Source organism: Kryptolebias marmoratus, linkage group LG17 (genome assembly GCF_001649575.2).
Source record: "Kryptolebias marmoratus isolate JLee-2015 linkage group LG17, ASM164957v2, whole genome shotgun sequence".
In the NCBI taxonomy this organism is placed as follows: Eukaryota; Metazoa; Chordata; class Actinopteri; order Cyprinodontiformes; family Rivulidae; genus Kryptolebias; species Kryptolebias marmoratus.
In genome coordinates this window covers 25976251-25998148 of record NC_051446.1, presented here as the reverse complement: position 1 = coordinate 25998148, position 21898 = coordinate 25976251, and the positions used below count along the sequence as shown (strand labels likewise).

The window sequence follows — 21898 nt, the reverse complement described above, 5'->3', positions numbered from 1 at the left end:
GTTTACAGTCAGATCAGGTCAGTCTGTGGGGTTTACAGTCAGATCAGGTCAGTCTGTGGGGTTTACAGTCAGATCAGGTCAGTCTGTGGGGTTTACAGTCAGATCAGGTCAGTCTGTGGGGTTTACAATCAGATCAGGTCAGTCTGTGGGGTTTACAGTCAGATCAGGTCAGTCTGTGTGTGTCCTGGTTGTTTGCTGCTGTGTTTTCTGAGACGGCCCAGCTGGAAGTCTTTTCCTCTCTCTGTCTGCAGTTCAACAGAGGTCAAATTGATCTCGACAGTGTGAGGACAGACAGACAAACAGGCACAGACGATGTGATAGGACAGACACCTCTTCCTGCTTTAGCCCCTCCCTTTCCTACTTCCTGCTGCTGCTTACGGCACTAAACTCACCTTGAGCTGATGAATGCAAAGGAGAGACGTGGTTCCGTCTCTTTCACCTTCCTGCCATCTCCTTCTCCTCCACTCCTTCACCCTGTGCCGTCTGTCCGGTCAGTAGCTCCTCCGAGCCACCGGTGAACATCTACACCAACCCAGAACGGACTCTGCGCCACAAATATTTAATGTGACGGACATTTTCTCTGAGGAAAATGGATCTTTTGCTTGTCTTTCATGCATGTACATTTCCACAAATGTCAGTGCTCTCCTTTGGAACGACAGTGTGAAGGAAATGAAAGCGGTTGATCCCAAAGAGGATCTTCATAATGTACAAATCTTAGTTTTTAATTTGACTGGATCTTTCAGTATTTAATGAATTTTCATGCTGTGAAGTTTTTGTATTCCTCTGAAAAGAGAAGTCCCGTTGTTGTTAACAGCTTGTGGAAACGTTTTAACGCAGAAATCTGAATGTTTACTTGTACATAAATGTCGTCTCACAGTATCTGATGCACCTTATCAAACTAATAATCTATACTTCAGACTTTGTGTTTTAAAAAACTAATAACTCCAATGGTTTCTGTAGACTTTGGACTTGGAGGGACACTGTGGTCAGACACACAAACCCAGGTGCTTTTATTTTTAATCTGCTGTGTGAACTTCCTGCTGAGGCTGAATGGGGGTCGACTGAACAATCAGAAAAAGCTGATCTGCATGAAATAAGTCCTGATATTTGGTCCACATCACTGAGACTGACTTTTTTAAGTAAATAATCGCCATAAGACTTTATTGAAAATTATTTATAAGCCAGAAACAAACAAACAAATCAGCATCACAGCACCCTATCATGAAAAACCTTCTCACTTCTGTCCCAAACTGTCAAAGAACCTTTAAATCCCAACATTTCACATCTTTCCAGCTCATTTGAAGCTTCTCATGTCGTTCAGCATCATTAGCCTTGTTGTGTTTTTGTTTTGAGTCTCACATTGACTGTAGTTTTAAATATTAATGTTAAAAAAACCGACTCCATCCCTGTCAGCTTCTATAACTTCCCCATTTCTGCCTGGAACCTGGCGCTGCTGTGTGCATCTGAATAAAGGACTTTGTTCACAAATTTCTTTTATTTTTCTGCAGAAAAGCTTGCACACCAAGTACACTGTTTCCTTATCTGTGGTGGGTATTTGTAGCTGTGGCCAAGCAGTGAAGGGGAAACGTGTCTGATTACATCTTTACAGTTTAAAAAAAGCAAAGACTGTTTCACCTGCTGACAAACGAGCTGCAGAACCATCCTCTTTATTTCCAGGTGTGTCCAGGATGTCCACGATTATCAACCTTTACTGTGAAGTGACGGAATAATTTAAAGCTGGGAGGAAACAATCAAAACTTTAATGACTTTAGATGGTTTTTAACACCTTCTAAATGTTGGTGTGCAGAGGCCTCACAGTTCAGATAAAAAGATGTAATAAAATGTACAAAATAAAACACATTTCACTTTACTACTTCCAAATAAATAATCCACAGGATAGGCACAATGTTAAACATGGAATAATAAAGTGTAAACGAGGCGTCAGCAGGTTAGAGTCCAACTGATGAGCTGATCTGGGGTCAGAGCCTCATTCAGCCCTCAGCTGCTGCTTTATTAGCATTGAAACCTCAGAGAGTCAAAAAGCATCACGTTTTAAAGCTAAAACCAGTGTTTGATTCTGTCTGGGCTGAATGTTGACCCAGCTGGTGCTCGTCTTACTAACCTGTCCCTCCGTCCACATCCGGTGTCCAACAGGAAGTCTTTCATTCTCGTGCTGTTTGCTTCGAAATCCTTTATTTGCTCGGTGAAGACTTTCGAGCTTCTCTTTGTTCGCTGCTCTGCAAAGATGTCAGAATATTTAACTTTGGCTCTGCTTCAGGACGAACCTTTTTGCAGAGCAGGCGTCCCACATGTCTGCTGTGTTTCCTGTCTTTCCCCTGAGCTTTGCCAACCAGCCTGTTTGTGTTTCTTCATTTGTTTTGATGAATTTAGACAAAAAAGTCGAGAGCAAATGACTGGAAGCTGCCAGTGTTTCTTCTTTCTTCACTAAAATAGTCCAAGGTACGACTGCCACGGCAGCAGAGATCTCACACTGACTGAAGACGTTTCAAGTTATTGTACAGAGAATTTATGATATGCATGCTTTGGGGGCAGCAAAAGTGTACGATTTGATGACCTCAAATGTATGGTAGATTTCTACTATAAAATAAATTTTATTGAGACGAACCTTTTCTGTTTCTGCTCATTTGTTCCTGGAGGCCTTTCTATCCCAGCAGGGTTAGAAAGAATGCAGCGTTTCAGTTTGGTTTTGTCTGAGAAGTTGCCTGCAGTTCTTCTCTTTTGCTTGTTTTGTCAGCTTCATTGCTCCTAACAGCAGAGCGATCGTTCATCTTTAAAACTATAATTTGGTGATCATCCTCTCGGTTTAACTCTGTAACCAGCAGCTGCTCTCGCATGTTTGATGTCACCTCACATTGTTGGATCGGAGTCTCATCATGGCTCCTTACGGCCTCGGTGTGTGTGTGTGTGTGTGTGTGTGGGCTTGTCTAATCCCTGCATTTCCATCCTTTTAAAACCAGCGTCTGTTTCTTGCTTTTGTGACTTTCTGTATTGTTTGTCTGACCATTGGTTCTCATTTATCAGTCATTATTATATTTTAACACATTGTCTCTGTAAGGATCTGATATTTATGTTTTTATTTACCTGTGCATCAGTTTCAACCAGTGGTGTCCATATCCAGTCCATGAGAGCCACTATCCTGTATGTTTTAGTCGTTTCCCTGCTCGTTACCTCTGCAGAATCCTGTTAATCGTTCATTTATTCAAGCAGAAGCAGAAACATCTAAAACATGCAGGATTGTGGTCCTCAGACAGGAAGGCTGCCACTCATCTCAGTCATCTTTTTATCTCCTTTTTAAAAATGTTAATTAGCTTTAATCATGAAATCTGAACAGTGTTTCTTTTTAGACGAGTTGTATGTTTGTCTTATCAGTGTGTGACTTTGTGAAAGAGGACTGTCTCTGTTTGCAGAACAGGGCCCGGTTACGCCCACTTTTGAGTGAACCAAATCCATCGTAAGTGAGCGAGAAACCGGAGTGTTTGATCAGCATGTTGGTTGTGGGAGCTGTGGTGTGGCTTTGGGTTTGTTTCCATCACTGCTTGTTTTTGTTTTGGGATGGAAGCTGTTTTTGTTTCCAGCAGCATGCTCAGCATCATCTGCATGTTTTTTCTTTTCCTCCAGACCTTCATTTTACCTGCTGTTTCTAATATATGTGTGCATATATAAAAACTGCTTCAGCTTTTGCAGTCCGTGGCTTTTTTGAGCGAGGTGTTGCATGTTGAACATTTCTTACCATAAAGAGAACTCCATCCATTTTGTCTCCTCGGCAGAGATCCACCCAGTGAGCCCGTCGTGGAGGCTCCCGCCCAACCGCCCCTTTCTGATGAGGAGGAAGACGAGCCGGAGCAGCAGGATGAAGCTCACTACGACTCTGTGGAAAAAGCAGAGAAATTCTGAGTCCAGCCTCAGTTAAAACCAGCTCACTGGTCCGTCTGAGTACCGGAGCATCACGAGAGGAGAAAAATCACACACACAAAATTAAAATGATGGGATGTAAATACAGCTAGGTTTGTATCTGATGTTCAGGAAGGAGAGGTGCAGCAGCTCTGGGCTCATTGTTTTAGTAAAAATGATGAACAACGAAGACGAACAGGTGGTGTTTGAGTTTGTTTGTTGGAGCCTGAATCATTTCCTCTCACTGTCGACTGAAACATTTAGAAACACACCTTCTCCTCCTGCCCTGTCAACGAAGGAGCTTCATCATCATCATCATCATCAGGTGCTTCACCTGTTAATGATGAGCAACATCATCACCTGTTCGATGCCGCTCTGAGAGGTGTCGTTACTCGGGTCAGAACAGAACATCAGTCCCAGAAAAAGTTGGGATGTTAACAGAATATAATGTGAACGTCTCAGACCCACACTTTATTCCCAATAAACCTAATAAACGTATCAAATGTTGAAACTTAGACTTATTCAGCCTCTGAGATGTTCCTCTGACTGACCTGTTGCTAATTAACCTAAAAGTAAAAAATGCTCCTCCAGCTGTTTCTGGTTCTGATTGCTAACCTCAAATTCAAAATTACTTTATTTTTTCTAAATATGGTACGATTTAGTTTCAACACTTAATTTGTTTGCTGTGTCCTATTGTGAATAAAATATGGGTTTATGAGGTTTGAAAATCATTGCAGTCAGTTTTTATTTACATTTTACACAAAACCTTTTCAGTTTTATTCAGAGTATTTTGGTTCTGAATGAAATGATAGGCACACTTCTCTGAGAACCGCATTTTCAATTATTTTGTCTCCTTACAAAAAATGGATTATTTTATAAAAGCAGTGCTAGTTTCTGTTGGGGGGGTAAAGCTGTTTTAGTGTTAAAGTGATGTTTTATCCTGAATAATTAGGATGTTATCACATTTTTCTGTAATTTGATTGAATCTTTTGTTTACTTGTTACACAAGTCAAACTCATTTATGAATTTTGTTTAGATCAATTCACAAATATCGTGTTGGTTTAAAAGTTTGCAGAAACGTGACGTCATGTTTCTAACATTCAGCCGTTCCGTGTGGTGGTCAGCGGTGTGTAGGACGCCGCTCTGACAGGTTTGTGATCGTTAACGGCTGATTTCTGACTGAACGCTGCAGATCTGTGCAGCTCGGCTTCCAACGATCACAAAACCAGAAGTTTTACACCTGCTTTAAAATATCAGATTCATACAAAAACAACTGTAAAGTGTTTTTGTTTTGAACTGATTGTCTTTGGATTAGAGTCATAAATTTACAGAAACTGGCAAATATTCAGCTGCAGAAGTTTAAACTTTGTCATGTAGGAGTCATAGTTTTACTACGATGAAATTAAAATTTATTTTAAAAGTAAACCCAGTTGTTCAGTTCCTGCAGTAATGTTGGAGCTGCCGTCTTCCTGACAAAAGAAATGATTTTATTATTAAATGCAGACAAAATGATTCAGTTATAGTCAGTTATTCAAATATAAATTCCACATATAAAGAAATCAGGTATGAGGTTAACTTTCCTGCATATTTGATCGTTTAACTGCAGTTTTATCTGAACGACCTCAGAGTTGAGATCAACAACAAATCAAATAATTAAAACATTTCAACTTTAAATCCACAAACTGCAATTTAACAGAAAACTGAAAGCTTGATCTTTCTCTCATGTAACTCACTGGTGTTTGTGCAACACGTTGCTGCTGTTTAGGTTTTAGAAAATTATACAATGATTTTTTTATTTTTTTTGTTTTAGAAGTCCAGTTAATCAGAATGGGGTCAAGTGTTGGACTGATATAAAATCTGTTTTAATGTAACTCAGTGATTACTTCTTAACAAATGTTAGAAATGAATACCTGATTTTATGATAAATACAATGTCTGTTTTCTGAATAAAATTGAGAAATAATCAGATTTTTAGCAGATTCTTTGTTTTTCGGTCGCAGACTTTGTTTCAAAAAGGTTCCTGCAAATTTACCTACAGACCCTGTAAGGACCTGATTATTTCTCTGTTGGGATGCTTATAAACTTAAATTTTTATTTATTTTTAAATTGTGACTATGCTTGTAAATGTTATTCTACCAAACTCTGTGAAAACATGGAGTCATTTTTACCCAAAAGGATTAAGAAAAGGTCCACGGTTGTGTAAACCAGAGTTTATTTAATCTGAAAGTACAGAAAGCATCGATGAGACCAGGTCAGTGTGGGGGGGGGATATTACCGACAGCATCCCAGACTTTGATACAATCAGTTCGAGGCCAAAGCTGCAGTCATGTTTCTTCTTTGTCTCCTTTTCAGGGAAAAACCACCGACTGTGACCTGAAACACAACACCTCATCTCTTTGGCAACAACTAACAGAGATTTCCTTCGATTTCGAACCTCCTCTTCCTCACAGGTTCAGTACATAAATACTTCTTCAATTTATTTTTGTTGAGATACAAAAATATTACAGACAGCCAAGATGTTTCTAAGCTAAACTGTTACAGAATATTAAAGCCTGTGGAGGCAAACAAACACTAAGAAGACACTACATGTCGGTTTAAAAGCAGAAACCTGCATTTTCACGACTCCTCGTCGGCGTCTCGTTTTCAAACATCGCACACAGAGAAACGCTGATCGGGACGTCGTCCTTCATCAGACAAATTAGACCGAACACTCATAAACAATATGGCTCAAGTTGTTTCAACAATAAGGACTTTCAGCATTCAACACAGTTGTCATTCTTTAAGAAAAAAATCTGAATTAAAAAAAGTCTGAACATTTCCAAACCACCTGATAGTGACCAATAAACAGCTGAACATTCATCTCTTTTACAAACGTCTGAGAAATACTTGATGTTTAAAGCAGAACTTCCTGAAGTTTAAACATTTAAACACTAACAAGGTCATCCCAGTCCCTCTCTGCTGTGCTTCAGAGGTGGTCGTTAAGACTGAGACCAATAAGACTTCCTGATTGGCTGATTTCACTCAAACAGGAGCCAGCAAGACCTAATTTAATTTAATTTATTTAATTCCCCACAGTTGGAGCAAATATAACTTTACACCAAGAACAATAACTGTAATTATTACGGTGTGACGGCCTGCATGGCTGAGAATTACAGCAAATTCTGTAAATGGTGCCAGAGAGGACCCCCATCAGACTCCAGATTTAATGACCTACCATAACTATGCTGAACAGAAAAAGACCAAAAGGTGCAGAAAATCTTTCAAATGTTGGGGGAATTTATGCTCTTGATGCTTTCAGATGAATTTTAAGGGATTTCTGAGGACTTTGTGATAAAGGATCAGTTCAGTCCTGATACCATTTGTGGAAGTTGCCTTTGTTGTTGTTGTTGTTTTGCTGGTACTGTGGCCATTTATAGTCCTTGTTTGCAGTCCTGGTTCAGAGTAGGAGCTTTGTTAGCTCAATAAGGACTCTCTGATGTAAGGGGATGTTTGGGACACATGTAAACAGTTAATTGGTCGGACAAACTGAATACTTTTTCAGCACCTCTGCTGTTAAAACTGCTTTCTTATTGCTGAAGAAGAAGCTACTCAACTGTCACCATCGTTTTCTGTGGCGTGCTCTTATTTTGAATGTGTGGCACAAAGCAGACTGATCTGTTGTGAGTCTTGGCTCCTAAAACTTTAAAAATAAACTAAAAGCCAACAACACACGGCTCCAAGTAAGGAGTCCTTCATCATTAATTCATCCATCTTCCCATCTGGGGAGTGTGGCGTTCCAAGCTTCAACTGCATGAGATGCTACTTTTATGCAGAGTAATCTCCCTCCCCTCCCTCCTGAGGGTCATTAGGGTCTTTGTTTGCCTAGCTCACAGAGAGATGCTTTGATCACATGCATGAAGGTGTGAACTGAGAGCTCCCTGAATGGGAAGTGATGCATCTTCAGTTGATTTTAATTTTAATATTATTTTGTGATTTTCTGTTTCCACTCCAGCAGGCCTTCGCTGTCGTTGGTGAATGTATTGTGCTTAAGTGGCAGAGATATTTAATCACCTGGATGACTAAATGACCCTTCATAGACACAACAGAGTATTGCACAATCACAGCACTAACAACTTATAGACTAATGGTCTCTGTGACCCTCAGAGAGCTCAAATAAAAAGCTTATAGATGCCAACCAGAGGGGGCTAATGATTATGTCGTGTATATAGATTTGATTAAACCCAGTCCTCAGGCTTTTATTTAAGTTTTTAATGGCTTACTTGAGATTTATTGCTTATTCGACTAACTTTTTGCCAAAGTTATCTGCTCGTATGCTCAACCAGTCGCAGCTCAGATGATTCCCCCCTCAGGAGGAGATCATAGTGCCAATTATTGTTGTTCTAATTAACATGTCAAACAGTTCGATATTTACAGCCATCTGTTAAAAGTTACAGTTATTGTTCTTCGTGAGCTGATTCACATTTGTTAAAACCTGAGTGACAGAAACACATCAGGCAGTACAGATGTTCCAACGCTCAGACAGATGAAGGGATTTGTGGTTGTAGAGCAGGAGTGTCCAATCCTGGTCCTCAGGGCCTCCATCCTGCAGGTTTTCCTTGTTCCTCTGCTCCAACACACCTGATCTGAATCAATGGGTGATTAACAGGCTTCTGCAGAACATGAAGAGGTGATTTAACCTCTGAATCAGGTGTGTTGGAGCAGAGAAACAAGGAAAACATGCAGGATAGTGGCCCTGAGGACCAGGATTGAAGACCCCTGTTGTAGAGGTTAGCTTCCTGTCAGCACTGGATTTACTGGATCTTTGCATTAATGTGATGAAGTCCATTGTTTCTCACACTGAATATAGCTCAACCCTTCCTGGACTCAGTCAGTCTTGCACAGATCCGTCTCATTTCGTGAGGATATTCTGTCTGATACCTCCAGTAAAGATGGACTGGTTGGAACTGTGGTGATGATTTGGTAAAACAGTCCATTAGTGGCTCTGAAGCAGCAAAGAAAAAGTCACAAATAATTGGGTTGTGGATCAAATGTGTCTTTAACAAAGAATAAAACTCATATCCCAACAGTTCCTAACAGTCCCGTTGCACACTAGAACATCTTTTTGTCTCTAAAAGAGTCAAATATTAACATTATTTTACTGATAATGCCTCAAGCAGTCATTGTATTTATTAATGCAAGTAAAACATTTCCTAAAAAGTACAAAGACTACAGCTGTACAGTCCTGTTCAAAGTGTTGAAAAGTCAAACTTGGCAACAGTTTCTTTGTCCTGTTTGAACTCAGATGGCTCCACATCTTTATGAAAGGAACAAACTGAAAGAGGAGGCAGATGTGATGCTGTTTTAGTAGTTGTTTCTTCCACTTTGTCTCTTGGATCCAAAAAGATTCTTCACTCTTTCATAAATGATTCATTCGTCCTGTGAAGGTTAATATTCTAGAAATGTAATATCTTTATCATTCTCTTTTCAGTAATCTAAACTACTTCAGCCGTCGTTTGTAAAAGTGTCTGCAGGCGGTAGGAGGCACTGTCTCGTGTTTTAAAAACCTGATGATGAAACAGAAATCTGAAGTCATGCTGAGAAATGTCACACTTTTTCTTATTCTTTGTCTCCATCTTCGCTGCTTCCTGCAAGAAACAGAAAGAAGTAAAGTAAATGAGTTGTTTTTACAAACTGAACTGGTTTCTACCAAATATTTGGAAGACATTTGGTAAAAACTGGGTATCGTTTCTGCCAGACTGGGCTTAAATTAATAATTTGATGCTTTATGAGTTTATTATTCAACTCATGATTTAGTTGAATAACTGTTTGTTTGGTTAAATGCTCTGATATCTAAGAGTTAATTATTTCAGGAGCTGCTCAGATGCTCTTAAATTGTTTAAAATGATGAATTTACAGATTTAATATATTTCTCTTTTCTACTGTTTCTAAAGACCATATTTATTAACAGTTTTATTTTCACTGGCCTGTTTGTTGCTCTTTTCTTAGTGATGCTAAAATACTTTAACCACTGATAGTTTCATGGTTTTTAAGTTTAAATGTTTGGAAACTCTTGGTACAGAAAACCAAACTAAGACTTTGAACAATACTGACTAATATCAGAGAGGGCTTAGAAAAAAAGCTTTAAATAGAATTTATTCTAATGTTGGTCAGGTTTAAGCTTAATTTGAATTCAAGTCTTAATTTGTGAACCTCTTGCTTTGTTTCTGTTTTCACTCTTTTAGAGAAGAAGTCCTTCCTGACCAACCTCCGGCCGAGTCCATGTCAGAGTCAGAAATGTGAGTGATGGAGAAGCGGGACACGTTGGACGGGGACACGGTGAAGCGTGAGAACTGGGCGGCCGGTTTGGTGACGGAGCGAGGCGGCGGGGAGTCGGCTGCCACCGAGGACGTTGGCAGAGGAAGGAGAGGGAAGTCATCCTCCCACTCGAACCCTGCACCTGGCAGAAGACTGTCAGCAGTTCTGTGATTTCTGCAGGAAAGTCATCTAATATTAAATAACAGCACTCACTCTCTTCTGAGACGTTCCCATCTGAAGAATCATCCGAGGCGGTCGGCCCGTCGGGGGACTTTCTTCTGGAGCTCCGACCCTCTGGAGCTAAAGGGAAGCCGTGCTCAACCAGCTCTTTAGTGGGACTCTCCTGTTGGTTCGAACATCATCATACAGGAAACAGTGACTCAGAGCTGTTCTAATTAATACTGAGGAAATAAGAAAACATCTAAAGCTGCAGTACGTCTGATGTTGGCCTCTGAAACTCTTCTTATTGGCTTTAACTAACAGAAATGAGTTTGCCCATAATTCGTTATTTTTACCAAGTTGTTCCAAAAAGCATCTAACTGTAAAATGATATTCTTTATTATTTGCACTTAGTTTAACCCTAAAAACAGGTTTAAATAAAGAACTCGTCTCTGCCACTGACCTGATCGAACAGATAGACGGTTACATCGTCGAAGAAGGACACAGTCTTCTTCTTCCGTTCCAGCTCCTCCTCCAGGTTCTCCTCCGTCAGCAGCGTCGGCATCTTGAGGAGGCTCCTCAGTTTGTGGGCCTCGCTGTCGTCGCTCACCACAATGGGCACCGGGTGGCACTCTTCCTCACTGTCCTCGCCCTCGCCCTCGCCCTCGCCTCCGCTCTGCACGCTGTCGGTCCTCAGCTCCTCGTCTGACTCGTCGCTGTCGTTGCTGTCGTCGGCCTCCTCACCATCAGCTGGAGGAGGAGGAGGCATGGATGGAGAGACAGGTGAAGAGGAGGAGAACCTCCTGCTGTTTGCCGTGTGCTGCAGGGCCACCTCATCTTTGGGTAAGGTGTGTGGGATCTCACAGGACACCCCTGGTGGTCTTCTTTGAACAGTTTTTATCGCGGCCTCCTCCGTCTCAGAAGCTTGAACAGAATCTTTTGTGTCCTCAGTTTCCTTCTTATCCACCTTAAAACCGGAGGTGCAGTCTCCACTGAGGGCACCGAGAGCCTCCTCCATGGCCCCCACCACCTCGGCTGCCCAGTCTCCCAGAGAGGAGCTCTCCTCCTGGGACGGCCATTCATCCAGAATCCCCTCAGGGTCGGCCGGCTCCAGAGATGGTCCTGGTTCCTCCTCTGTCTCCATCTCCGGAGGAGGACAGGATTCTGTTGTTCCTTCTGTTTCATCTCCTCCTCCAAGTTTTAGGTCTTCCTCCTCTTCAGTTTTACGTTTCTCTGCCTTCTTTTCTCCAAAGTGCTGCTCCCCTTCATCGTTTGTTTCTCTCAGCTCCCCCTCATCATCCCGGCTTTGCCTCTCATTCTCATAATCTGAAAAGTAGGCGGAGTCTCTGTATGGCGTCTTATCGCTCAGTGGTAAGAGAACATGCTCACCTGTCTGGAAGTTCTCCAAAGCTGAATCTTCACCCATTGATGGTTCCCCTTCTGAGGGGACCATTTTATCCTCCTCCAGACTTGCATCAAGGGCAGGCTTTCCCTGAGGCTGTGGGCGCGATTCGTGGGATTCTTTGGGGACAAATTCTGGACTCTCGTTGTTTTCTGTGTCATAACCACTGTCCATAGCTCTGGGAGAGCTAGACGGGTGGGAGGATGCAGGACTGAGGCCTTCACAGGACCCAGCTGCAGATGGAAGGTCCATGGAATCCATAGAATCTGGAGTTCCGACCTGCTTCTGGAGAGATTTGAAAGCAGGAGACGCATTCAGCTCACTGCCCTCGTCAGCAAAGATCCCCGAAGTGACGTCAGTGATGTCATCGTCTTCATCGCTGCAGTCCAGGATGTCAGCGAGGCTTACGGTGGAGCCACCATGTTCCACACCGCTATCGGCAGCGTGACTCAGCTCCGATGGTGGATCTGAGACGGCCACCATCACATGCGTGTTGTCTGCAGGAGGTGGAGGGGTTTTAGTCATCGTCAGGTTCTGCTCCTCGATTCTCGGTTCTGGTGGTTTCTGCATGGTTAGATTCTCTTTGATTACCTCCTCTCTCTTCTCTTTGTGTAGAGTTTCCTCAGATGTCAGATTAGCGTAGTGCTCTTCACAGTCTTGAGACTTTAAGGCATGTTTGGGCACAATGGGACCTCCTGGAGCCGGTGACAGGTTGATCATCTCTTCATTGTTTGGGATATCAACGGCCTTATCTCTGATGTAGTTGCTGTGACAGTAGCTGTTGTTCCTGACCAGCAGGCCAGTAAGTGGGTCAACAAAATGAGTGTGGCAGCACTCTGCAGACACCGGCAGCTGAGGCTCGCCGTCATGGCACAGGTAGATGTAGGCGTTGCAGCTGTCTGAGGGCAGCATGGCATGATGTTTGCTCAGACTGAGGCAGGCACTGTTGTCTTTGGCCTGGTGTGGCTCCAGGTAGTCGATGGGTTTGGGCAGAGAGTGAAAAGCCAAGCTGTGCTCCTCCGGCCAGGTGTCTTCGATGTCCGTGCTTGGCATTGTGTAGTGGAAATCAACGTAGGTGTCCTGTCTGCAGCTGTGGCTCGCCTGTCGCCTGCTGTGGCGGTGTTTCGAAGGCCAGGTGTTGCAGGTGTGTCTCTCAATAAATATGTCGTCCTCTTCCTCCTCTGACTCGGTGTCTCTGTGCCCGATGAAGAGAGCGCCTCCGGTCTCCATGTTGATGCTGACAGAGTGGCTGTTGTGCCTCGTGTGGTTGGGCATGGTCTTCCTTAAAGAGCCCATCATGTCGTAGTAGCCCCCGGTGATGTTCTTTCCTAAGATGGAGGTCTGACTTGTGTCCAGGTATGAGTCTCTGAAAGCCTGCAGAGGTGGACTGTTTACGGACGGGGAAATGCCCAGAGGATTCTCCAGTTCACCCAAAGCCTGACGAAGGCTTCTTGACCCCCAGCTTTCTTGATGATGCTCACTGGAGTGCTCACTCCCAATCAGGTATGAATCTATATCTAAAGGTGGAGAATGCTCATAGTAGTAACCCCCATCTCTGTCTTTGTAGGACACATAGTGGCTTGACTCCCAGGGCCGAAGGGGGCTGCTGTCTGACACTTGTCCTAAAAGGGGCTCCATCGTCAAGGAGATAGCTGGACTTGAGTCGTTGGAGTCGTATGCATCAGGTTTATGGATGTCTGCAGACCAGTAGGGGCCGATGTTTGGAGTCTGTGACGGGCAGGCCATGCATTCTCCCGAGTCTGCACTCCCGGTCAGGAAGCTCCCGCTGCTCCCCTGATACTCGGGGCTGTAGGAGCACAGGGTGTAATCCGGATCCATGTTACAGTCCACTGGCTCCTCGATGCGGATGTAGTATTCACTGGTTACTGAGGGGCTGTGGGCGCTGAGGACGGGGAGCACATTTGGTGGATGTAAGTGTTTTGGCTGATAGTAAGGAGGAGAAACTCCATGGCTCAGGTTTTCCATGGGGCAACCTCCAACAATCCCCCCCGGAGGGTAAAACTCCTCCTGACAGTGATGGATGCTTGAGGAGTCGGGGGCTCTGTAAGCCTGCTCTGCTCTGGCTTGTTCCCATTTATACTCAAAGTTCAGGCCATGGCTGGTCTCTGTGACTGTCAGTACGTCGTCTCCAGACTCTGCTGAAAACTGCTCCAGCAGAGGGAACGAGGAGGAGGTCGATGACGGGTGGTCTCGGGGGATACCAGAGCTCCTGCGGTGGCTGTTGAAGCCAGCGTTGGGACGCAGGGAGTTCCAGCGCCTCTCAAAGTCCTCCTCGGCCTCGCTGGCCCCCTTGGCACACAGGTAGCTGAGCAACAGGTGGACTTCCTCTGCATTGGGTCTCTGATCCGGTTGGAGCCAGCAGAACTGCATCACCTCGTACCTGAAGAGCCAGAAAATAAGACATTCAATAATTTGCTGATGCTTTTTGGTTAAATTAATTAGAATCTGCACAGGAAATGAGAATGCACTCATCCTGGAAGCAATTTCATTGTTACTTTCTGCATTTCTCCTTTTCCCACAGAGGTTGTTAAGCCGAAGTTTGTGCGTGACTCACCAGCGTTCAGCCAGGGGCACTTTGAGCAGCGGTTTGGGCAGTCGAAGCTGCTGCTCCCTCACAGCGTACGTCAGAACTTGCCTGTCAGAGTAATGTTTGTAGGGCTGGTTTCCCAGCTCAAACAGCTCCCAGATAGTCACACCGAGAGACCTGACACACAAGATCGTTTGGACATTAATTACTGTTCAGAAGAATACAGGATCTGCTTAAATTCCCAAACAAACTTCACAATTTAATCCTGTTTTTCTTGTTGGCAAAAACCAGAAAGGAATAAAAAACCTTTTGCTGGTCAGACAGAGTTATGATTGGTCTTTTACTGATACATAAACTGTTTTAATTGTCTCCTGATGGCAGGAAGTTAAACAGAATCTTAGCTAATAGTTTCATCTACAGGCGAAACAAAACTGACCCTGAAGGTAGAGGAATTCTTTCATTCCTTTTCTTTGTTTTTATTTATCTTTAATCATTTCTCTTTTTCAAATTAAAACACTTATTGATAAGAAAAGTCTTTGTTCAGGGAGTGAGGGTTGTTTGGTGTGCACTAGAAGGTTTTTAGTAATTTTTCAGGTTAAATTAACATATATATGTCTAATACTAATGAGGAAGTTGATGTAAATTCTGGGTTTAGTCTGAAAATTTACTTTTAAGTTTTTGTCTGTTTGAAAAATCTGTAGCTTTTTTTCAACCTGCAGGTAATCAAAAAACATAAGATTAATGAGAATGGGAGCTAATATAGTTTTCTATTTTAAGTTAAAGATTGAAGTGCCTAAAGGTTGTGATACATCAGGTTTTGTCCTGGCAGGCTCAGACAATCTGTCTTCAGGTTAAAAATAAAACATCTTATATTTTAGTGTAAAATCCAGAAAGATGCTGTTTTCGGTTTAAAAGTGGAAGCATTAGTGTTGGTCCTACCAGATGTTGCTCTGTCGGGTCTGATCGGCCACCAGCAGGTTCCCGTGAACCTCATCGACGAGCTCCGGAGCGATCCAACGCAGCGGCACGTACGCCTGATCCGATGTCACGTAGTAATCGTCCTGATGACAAAGGAGGACAGAAATATGAAGAAACGTTACCTTTCCCTGCTATATTTACACATTTGGTTTAATATTCTGAAACTCAACTAAAATTTGCAAAGTTGTTTATTTCAAATTGAAAGAAAAATAGACTTAATGTGTTCGTAACAGAGTAAACGGCTCGTGTTTGCATGTTTCAAGCAGATTTACCTTATATTTGGTGTGAGCCAGACCATAATCCCCAATTTTTACTGAGATGTCAGAAGTCAACAAGCAGTTCCTTAGAGCCAGGTCGCTGAAGACAGAGGAGCGGGAGATAAACAGCTGTTACATCTTCACTTTTAATTAACTAAAGCAGAAGACTGTGAATAAATTAACTGACTGATGGTTCAAATAATTATTTAACTTGCCTTTCTTAAAACCAAAAGGATGTGAAGAGGAGGGGTCACCGCCTGCAACAAAATCACTGATGCTGGAGTCGATGAGCAGCACTCAGGCAGCACCAGGATATTGTTTCAGGAAGCAGCCGACAGCTACGGTTCACCGTTTTATTTTAACTATTCTAGCAGCTAAAGTTAGTTTCTACCTGTGTTTAAAGTTGTGTTTGTGCAGGTGCAGAAGTCCCGATGCGATGTCACAGGCCATCCTCTGCAGGATCAACGGCTCAGGGGTGATGGACTCACTGGACCTGCAGCTGCGGAGGTAACCCTTCACGTCCCCCTGGACACACAGGAGACAAAACAGCTGATTGTTACAACCTCTCACCACTGGAGGGCAGCATCAACCAATAAACAGCTTTTTATGGCCTCCATTTTCAGACAGGACTCTCTTGAAACCTGCAAGAAGGAACAGCAGATCCTCTGGAGACGAGCAGAGGAATCCGTCCATCTGAGGGATTCGAGTTTAGACCGACATTTTTACCTCAAGCTGCACTTTATTGACGGGGTTTGACTCCATCCTGCTGCCATTTTCTCACACAACAATAAAGTTTAACTGTGAATCAAATGGGTTTTTGTCAGCAAACGGCCGATTACTTCATGTAATCTACTAAAATAATCAATCATGTGGAGCTGGAGATGGATTTTCTGCTGCAGTCGGAGCAGAACACATGGGCCTGGGCTTCAGAAGTTTTAATTAACAGCAGCTGCCAGGAATAATTTAATTTACAAACAAAAAACATTGCATGAATGTAGATTGCCAAATGTTTTCAGTTGAGTTCACTGAGTGGGTTATAGAGTGTAATTTACTCCTTGAATTAAAGGAAAAGTTGCTTTAATTGAGCAAAACCCAAACTTTGCAGTTAATCGTGGAAGAGAAGATTTGTTTGGACTTCATTACCCATGATGCAAAACAATAATATTTATATTTCATTTCAGTCAGTTATCACAAAGTTCCTACTGATTGGTTCAGTTTTGTGTTTGGATGCTCACCAGAGGACAGAACTCCATCACCAGCAGGTAGGGAGTGACCTCGGTGCATTGAGCCAGACACTGCAGCAGAGCCGGGTGCTCCAGAGTCCTGCAGAGCAGACGGGAGGGACGGGAGAGACGGGAGGGACGGGGAGGGATGGGAGGGACGGGAGAGACAGGAGGGACACAAAAGCACAGAAGTTAGCTGAGAAAACACAATAGCCTGAACTTTACATCCTGGACTCGTACAATTTCTCCGACTCTGAAAACATTCCTCAGCGGTGGAGGCCAGATTGTTGAAAAACTACAGATTTTATGAAGCTTGGTGAAGAGTCTCTGTGCAGATCTGTGTAAAAACTAATAAAACTGTCAGAGCTCGGAGTCTGTTTTAAATATCTGTAAAACTGACAGAGTTGGAGCCATTTCTGTGCAGACAGAGGCAACTACATGATTGCCCTTTTTTACAACAAGCGATCAGAGCCATGAGGAGTACCTGTAAGGTTTTGCTTCATCCAGGAAGTGCATCTGGTCCTGCACACCGGTGCTGGTTTTGAGCTCCTTTACCACCACCTGGGTGGTGTTCAGGCCCGTGTTCACCTCCCCCAGCAGAACCTGAAACAGGACAGGTATGCATACAGGGAACACAAAGACATGAAGAGACCATGCAGGAGTTCAGTAAAGGCAGAAAGGAAACACAAACAGATGGACGTACCCAGGTAACGAACACAAGGATGGAACAGACGGAGGTTTATTCATGACAGGAAAGAATGAATCGGGAGGAAAGGGTGGAGAGAACAAGAGAAAATGATGTTATCTGCGAGCAGTTTACCTTGAAATATTTTAGCTGTCAAATATTTGTACTTTGATTAAAGTCTCTCACTGACTTCCTAAACTGACATTAAAAGGAAACGGGTATTAAACTTTCAGGCCCCGTTCAGATCTGTCCTGATTGCGATCAGTCAGCACTAAAAGCAGGTATGAACGCCCTCAATACGCGGTAAAAACTTGTTTTCCTCAGCCCACCTTTGGAGGGGTCTGGACTGCTTTTATCCACATGTTTATTAGTCTGAACACAAACCATCCAGAGCTGAACTCTTTGAATTAAAGGAAATGTTGACCTCTTCCTGACCCTAACGTGACCCCACACAAGCAGCAGGGTTATGACTGGAAGCTGTCAGTCAGAGGATCCGAGCAGCGATATGCTGCATCATATTTACCTAATTTAACAGTTTGTTCACAGTGAAGATGTTCAGGGAGCAGATGCCGGCTGCAGAGCTCTGATGCTTTTGTATTTCTCTCGTTTCATGTCTGTTAGGTGTTTAATCTCATTAGGAGTTCTGAATAACGCCACATTAATGTTTGAATGCGTTGTAAATATTACAGACACATCAGCAGACAGCTCTCTGTGTGGCGCAGCTGCATATATTTGCATTTATTGAGGAAAACGTTTCAGATACATTTTACCTCACGGTGTGAACGTTCTCCAATCACATCAGACAGAATGTGGCAAGTTCTGAACGGGACCTCAGACGTGATGGCATGTCGGCCCTTTTTGTTTTTATCGTGTCTGACATCAGGCAGCAGCGAACACTGAGACCTCTCAGGTGGTCTTACCTTCCCGAACCAGCCATTCCCGATCTCTTTCAGGTAGAGGAGACTGTGGCGGCCCAGATCTGTGGACTTCAGCAGCTGGACTGAAAGAGAAGGAGAAAGGATTTTAGAACTGTGGACATCACCGATTCATCAGCCTCACAGCTGTTTAACGGAGCAGACTCCCAAACCTTTCGGCTCCTGACTCACAAAACGACCGACGAAGGCGTGTGACCCAATCTACTGCTGGTTTCAAAACACAAAAACTGCTTATAAACCATATAAACATGGGCATAATGACAACATAAACAATATAATTTTTACCCTTTGCAACAATTATGGTGAAAATATTCCATAAGCAATCATTTTTAAATGTAAGTTAATATCTGGAGATTATCTAAGAACCCATCCTGAGATCTTTGGTTTATCCCATCTTCTCCAAACTGCACAGTTGCAGTAAATCCAGGCTGCCGACCCTCAGATTTTGAAATGAATTCATGCATTTGTTTAAATATATAATGATCAAAGAATCCACAGGCACAAGTCTGCATATCATAACACAACAACATGGCTCAATATAAATGTAAAGATGATGATTGCCAGGATGGATTCCAACTCACAAACAAACTGAAATGTACTTCAGCGCTGATCGATTTTATGGAGACAGAAACTCTAATGGCTGAAAACTATTTATGGATTTGTAATCTGGTTTATTTTAAAACTGCAGAGCGATCCGATTCCATGTCATAACATGAAACAAAAATATTAAACCATTTTCTCTGATTATCCTTTTTATAAGAATGCAAAATGGTCACATGAGAGGTTTGGACTGAACATGGAGAAGCAGCCAGAGTGACGCACCACATCCAGGTGGGTAAGAATCCTCTGTCCAGTCATCTCTGAAATAAATGACCCCAACATGCCTGTAGATGCTGCTGACTGACTCTGTTATATCTCTGTCCTCCACATCCGTCCTGCCTGAAGAACATACCTGAGCATCCTGTCCCGTCCTGTCCCGTCCTCTCCTGTCCTGTCCTCTCCTGTCCTGTCCCAGATCAGCCAAACAAAACAGACTGACTGCACCCTCCATCCCCCTCGTTTCAATCTGCATCACGTCAAACAGGCAGATCTTTGTGGCGCTTCAGTCCCCCCCGCCGGACTCAAACACAGTCCCGTCCACAGTCCCGTCCCCGAACTGGTCATTCCTAACACCCACTTTCTCTCTCTCCAGCCTGAAGCAGAATAGTCACCATTGTCTGGTTGCGTGGGACAGCGTGGTACCAGTTCGGACCAGCTGGACACACTGGGACCATTATCTGGCAGCTCCATGTCAGAGGTTTGGTGACAGGTTCCACCTCCGCCATCATGTTTACCTCAGATATTCAGAACTCTAACAGAACATTCTGCAAAATACAAAACAGTTTTAAGCTTTAGCATGTGTTCAATTTGTAAAACGTTTGTGCCCATTGTTGAGATTTAGCATTTTATTTAAAACTACTGATGAAAAGAAGGAGCTGAACCAAAACTTCCTGCACTTCTGCAGGATTTTTAATTTCTTCTTGTCAGTCAGAGGACCAGGCTATAATCAGGCTAAACGTGGTCGAAAAGTTAAAGTTCAGTAGACGACTAAAACTAGCTTTAAACTAAAAATAACTGAGGATTAATTTGAGTCTTCAAGCGTTTAGAGACACTGATGTTCTAACTGGAATAAAGACCAACTTTCAACTGTTTTAAATCCCTTTTCTGGTGTTGGATTTATAGTCATTAATTTTAGAAATAATCTGTTGTTTCTGTCTTACATACATAAAATACGTTATGAGGGTTAAATGGGATCTAAATTCAGCTGGAAAGCTTTAGGTCTAAATGAGGGTTACAACTAAAATTAATGTTGACATAATAATAATAATTTTTACCTGTGTAGCAGATGTTTATCAGTACAGGTACTCAAAGGTAAAACAGCACAGAACTGCAGCTGGTTAAAGGCAACAATAAAAAGGCCTTTAGACCTTTTAACACTAATAATAAAATCCTAAAATCAGTTCTAAAACTGTGTCTGTTGTTCTGTGAGTGAGCAGGATGTTGTAGGTCTTTCTCTGAAGTTCAGGTTCACCTGAAAGGAGTTTGTTCACATCTGCAGACCTCAGCAGCATCACTGGGAACAATAAATAAACTCTTTGCTGGTTGTTTTATTTCAGGCTGCGTCTCCGGCTGCGTCCAAACTGCAGGACTTTCAGCCAGCGACCCACATCTGATTCTTTATGACAGTCTGAACGTCACAAATCTGATTCTTTCTAATCCAGCGCTCTTAAACCTGATACATATCTGATGTTTTTCAGCGTTGCGTCACATTTCATCTGACTTTTATGTCACTGAAGTCTGACCAACATCACAATTCTGCACCAGAACGGGCGGGAAGATCAAACCCCGTTAATGGAGCTAGTCCATGGAAAGACAGCGAGGTTTGGGACTTAATTAGCATTTAGGATGCTAAGTGAAACTGCAGAGGTCGTATCGTAACTGAGCTGTGTGACGTCATGTCTTCTTCTGTGCATGTGGGTCACTTCAAAAAATCAGATCACAGCAAAAAACTGGAACTGAGCATTAAGGCCTGCAGTACGGACGTAACTTTAACCCTTTAATCAGGCAGCTTATGTAGTTGTTCTTACATCATTTACAAGTGACACCTGCATTTTCCACCTTTTTCTTTCCCTTTAATGGCAACAAAACACAGATCAGTGGTAGATTAGACCAAATTCTCTGCCTCAAGTGGAAGAAACATCTGGTGGGGGGTGGAGAAACAGTCCTGATTCTCCTGATGGTTCTGAGCTCTTTTTACAGATCCGACATGTATCCAAAGTGAAATTCCATCTAACAGCCCTGTCTGCACCTCTCTAAGCTGTTTGCTGCTGACATGAAGAAGCCATCAGGTCTAATGGCTGAACAAGATAAGATGCATTCAGAGCCACTCAGAGCCAAATGGATTTCCCATCATCCCACTGCGCCGCGGCCCATCTGTCCTTGGAAAATCATTAAAAGTCAGTGTGATATTTGCTTGTTTATCTTGAGGAACCCAATTAGAAATAATATTGATTCATCGACGTGTTTGAAGGATGAATCTGCTTTGTGAACACAAGAACTGGACCTGCTTTTGTGTCTGGTCTCACAGCTCCTCTGCAGCACATAACAGCTGCATCTGGGCGGCTCCAAAAATCTGGACCAGAACTCTGGAAGCACTGGTGTCTCATTAGGAGCTCCACCCTCTGAAAGAGCGGGAACACTGCCTGAACCTGTCCTCTCAGGGCGCTTCAGTCCCTTACATTAGCTGCATCAATGTTCCTTTTAGCTTTTATCTTCTCGTGCACTCTGCTGCTAAATGCCAAGTTTGGTTTGCAACTCAATAACTTCATAAAAGCATCTTAAAATGTGCAGAAACCTTAAACATCAGGCAGAGAGGCTGCAGGAAAAAGCAGAAAATCTAGGGAAACTGGTTAATGGAGACAATGTGTGAACAGAACTGAGCAGCGTATCCATTTCTTCCCTCAGCT

General features: G+C 43.0%; 2 protein-coding genes and 1 long non-coding RNA gene across 18 annotated transcripts in view; 2 read left to right on the top strand and 1 right to left on the bottom strand.

Annotated features, from left to right (window-relative positions):
* LOC108245586 (brain-specific angiogenesis inhibitor 1-associated protein 2-like) overlaps positions 1–5879 on the top strand; it is a 50906-nt gene extending 45027 nt beyond the window's left edge. For 3 of the 10 annotated variants that reach the window (XM_025009672.2, XM_037980970.1, XM_037980969.1), the window contains one exon: positions 252–2379. In XM_025009672.2, coding sequence (XP_024865440.1) covers positions 252–386 — 135 coding nt within the window. In that variant the 3' untranslated portion in view covers positions 387–2379. The other 7 variants (XM_037980968.1, XM_025009673.2, XM_025009674.2 and 4 more) reach the window with 5 other exon arrangements.
* Positions 5880–8927: 3048 nt separating this feature from the next.
* aatkb (apoptosis-associated tyrosine kinase b) overlaps positions 8928–21898 on the bottom strand; it is a 39158-nt gene continuing 26187 nt past the window's right edge. For 2 of the 7 annotated variants that reach the window (XM_037980964.1, XM_037980966.1), the window contains 10 exons: positions 18378–18457; positions 17257–17375; positions 16785–16872; positions 15941–16074; positions 15565–15649; positions 15254–15375; positions 14342–14491; positions 10828–14167; positions 10156–10548; positions 8928–9535 (listed from right to left, as the gene is read on the bottom strand). In XM_037980964.1, coding sequence (XP_037836892.1) covers positions 9383–9535; positions 10156–10548; positions 10828–14167; positions 14342–14491; positions 15254–15375; positions 15565–15649; positions 15941–16074; positions 16785–16872; positions 17257–17375; positions 18378–18457 — 4664 coding nt within the window. In that variant the 3' untranslated portion in view covers positions 8928–9382. Of the gene's footprint in view, positions 10549–10827; positions 14168–14341; positions 14492–15253; positions 15376–15564; positions 15650–15940; positions 16075–16784; positions 16873–17256; positions 17376–18377; positions 18458–21898 lie in introns of all 7 variants that reach the window. The other 5 variants (XM_037980965.1, XM_017432613.3, XM_017432615.3 and 2 more) reach the window with 5 other exon arrangements.
* LOC112451184 lies at positions 14270–16377 on the top strand. Its single transcript, XR_003039944.2, has 3 exons — positions 14270–14406; positions 15783–16056; positions 16173–16377. It is a non-coding gene; the product is annotated as an uncharacterized LOC112451184 (long non-coding RNA).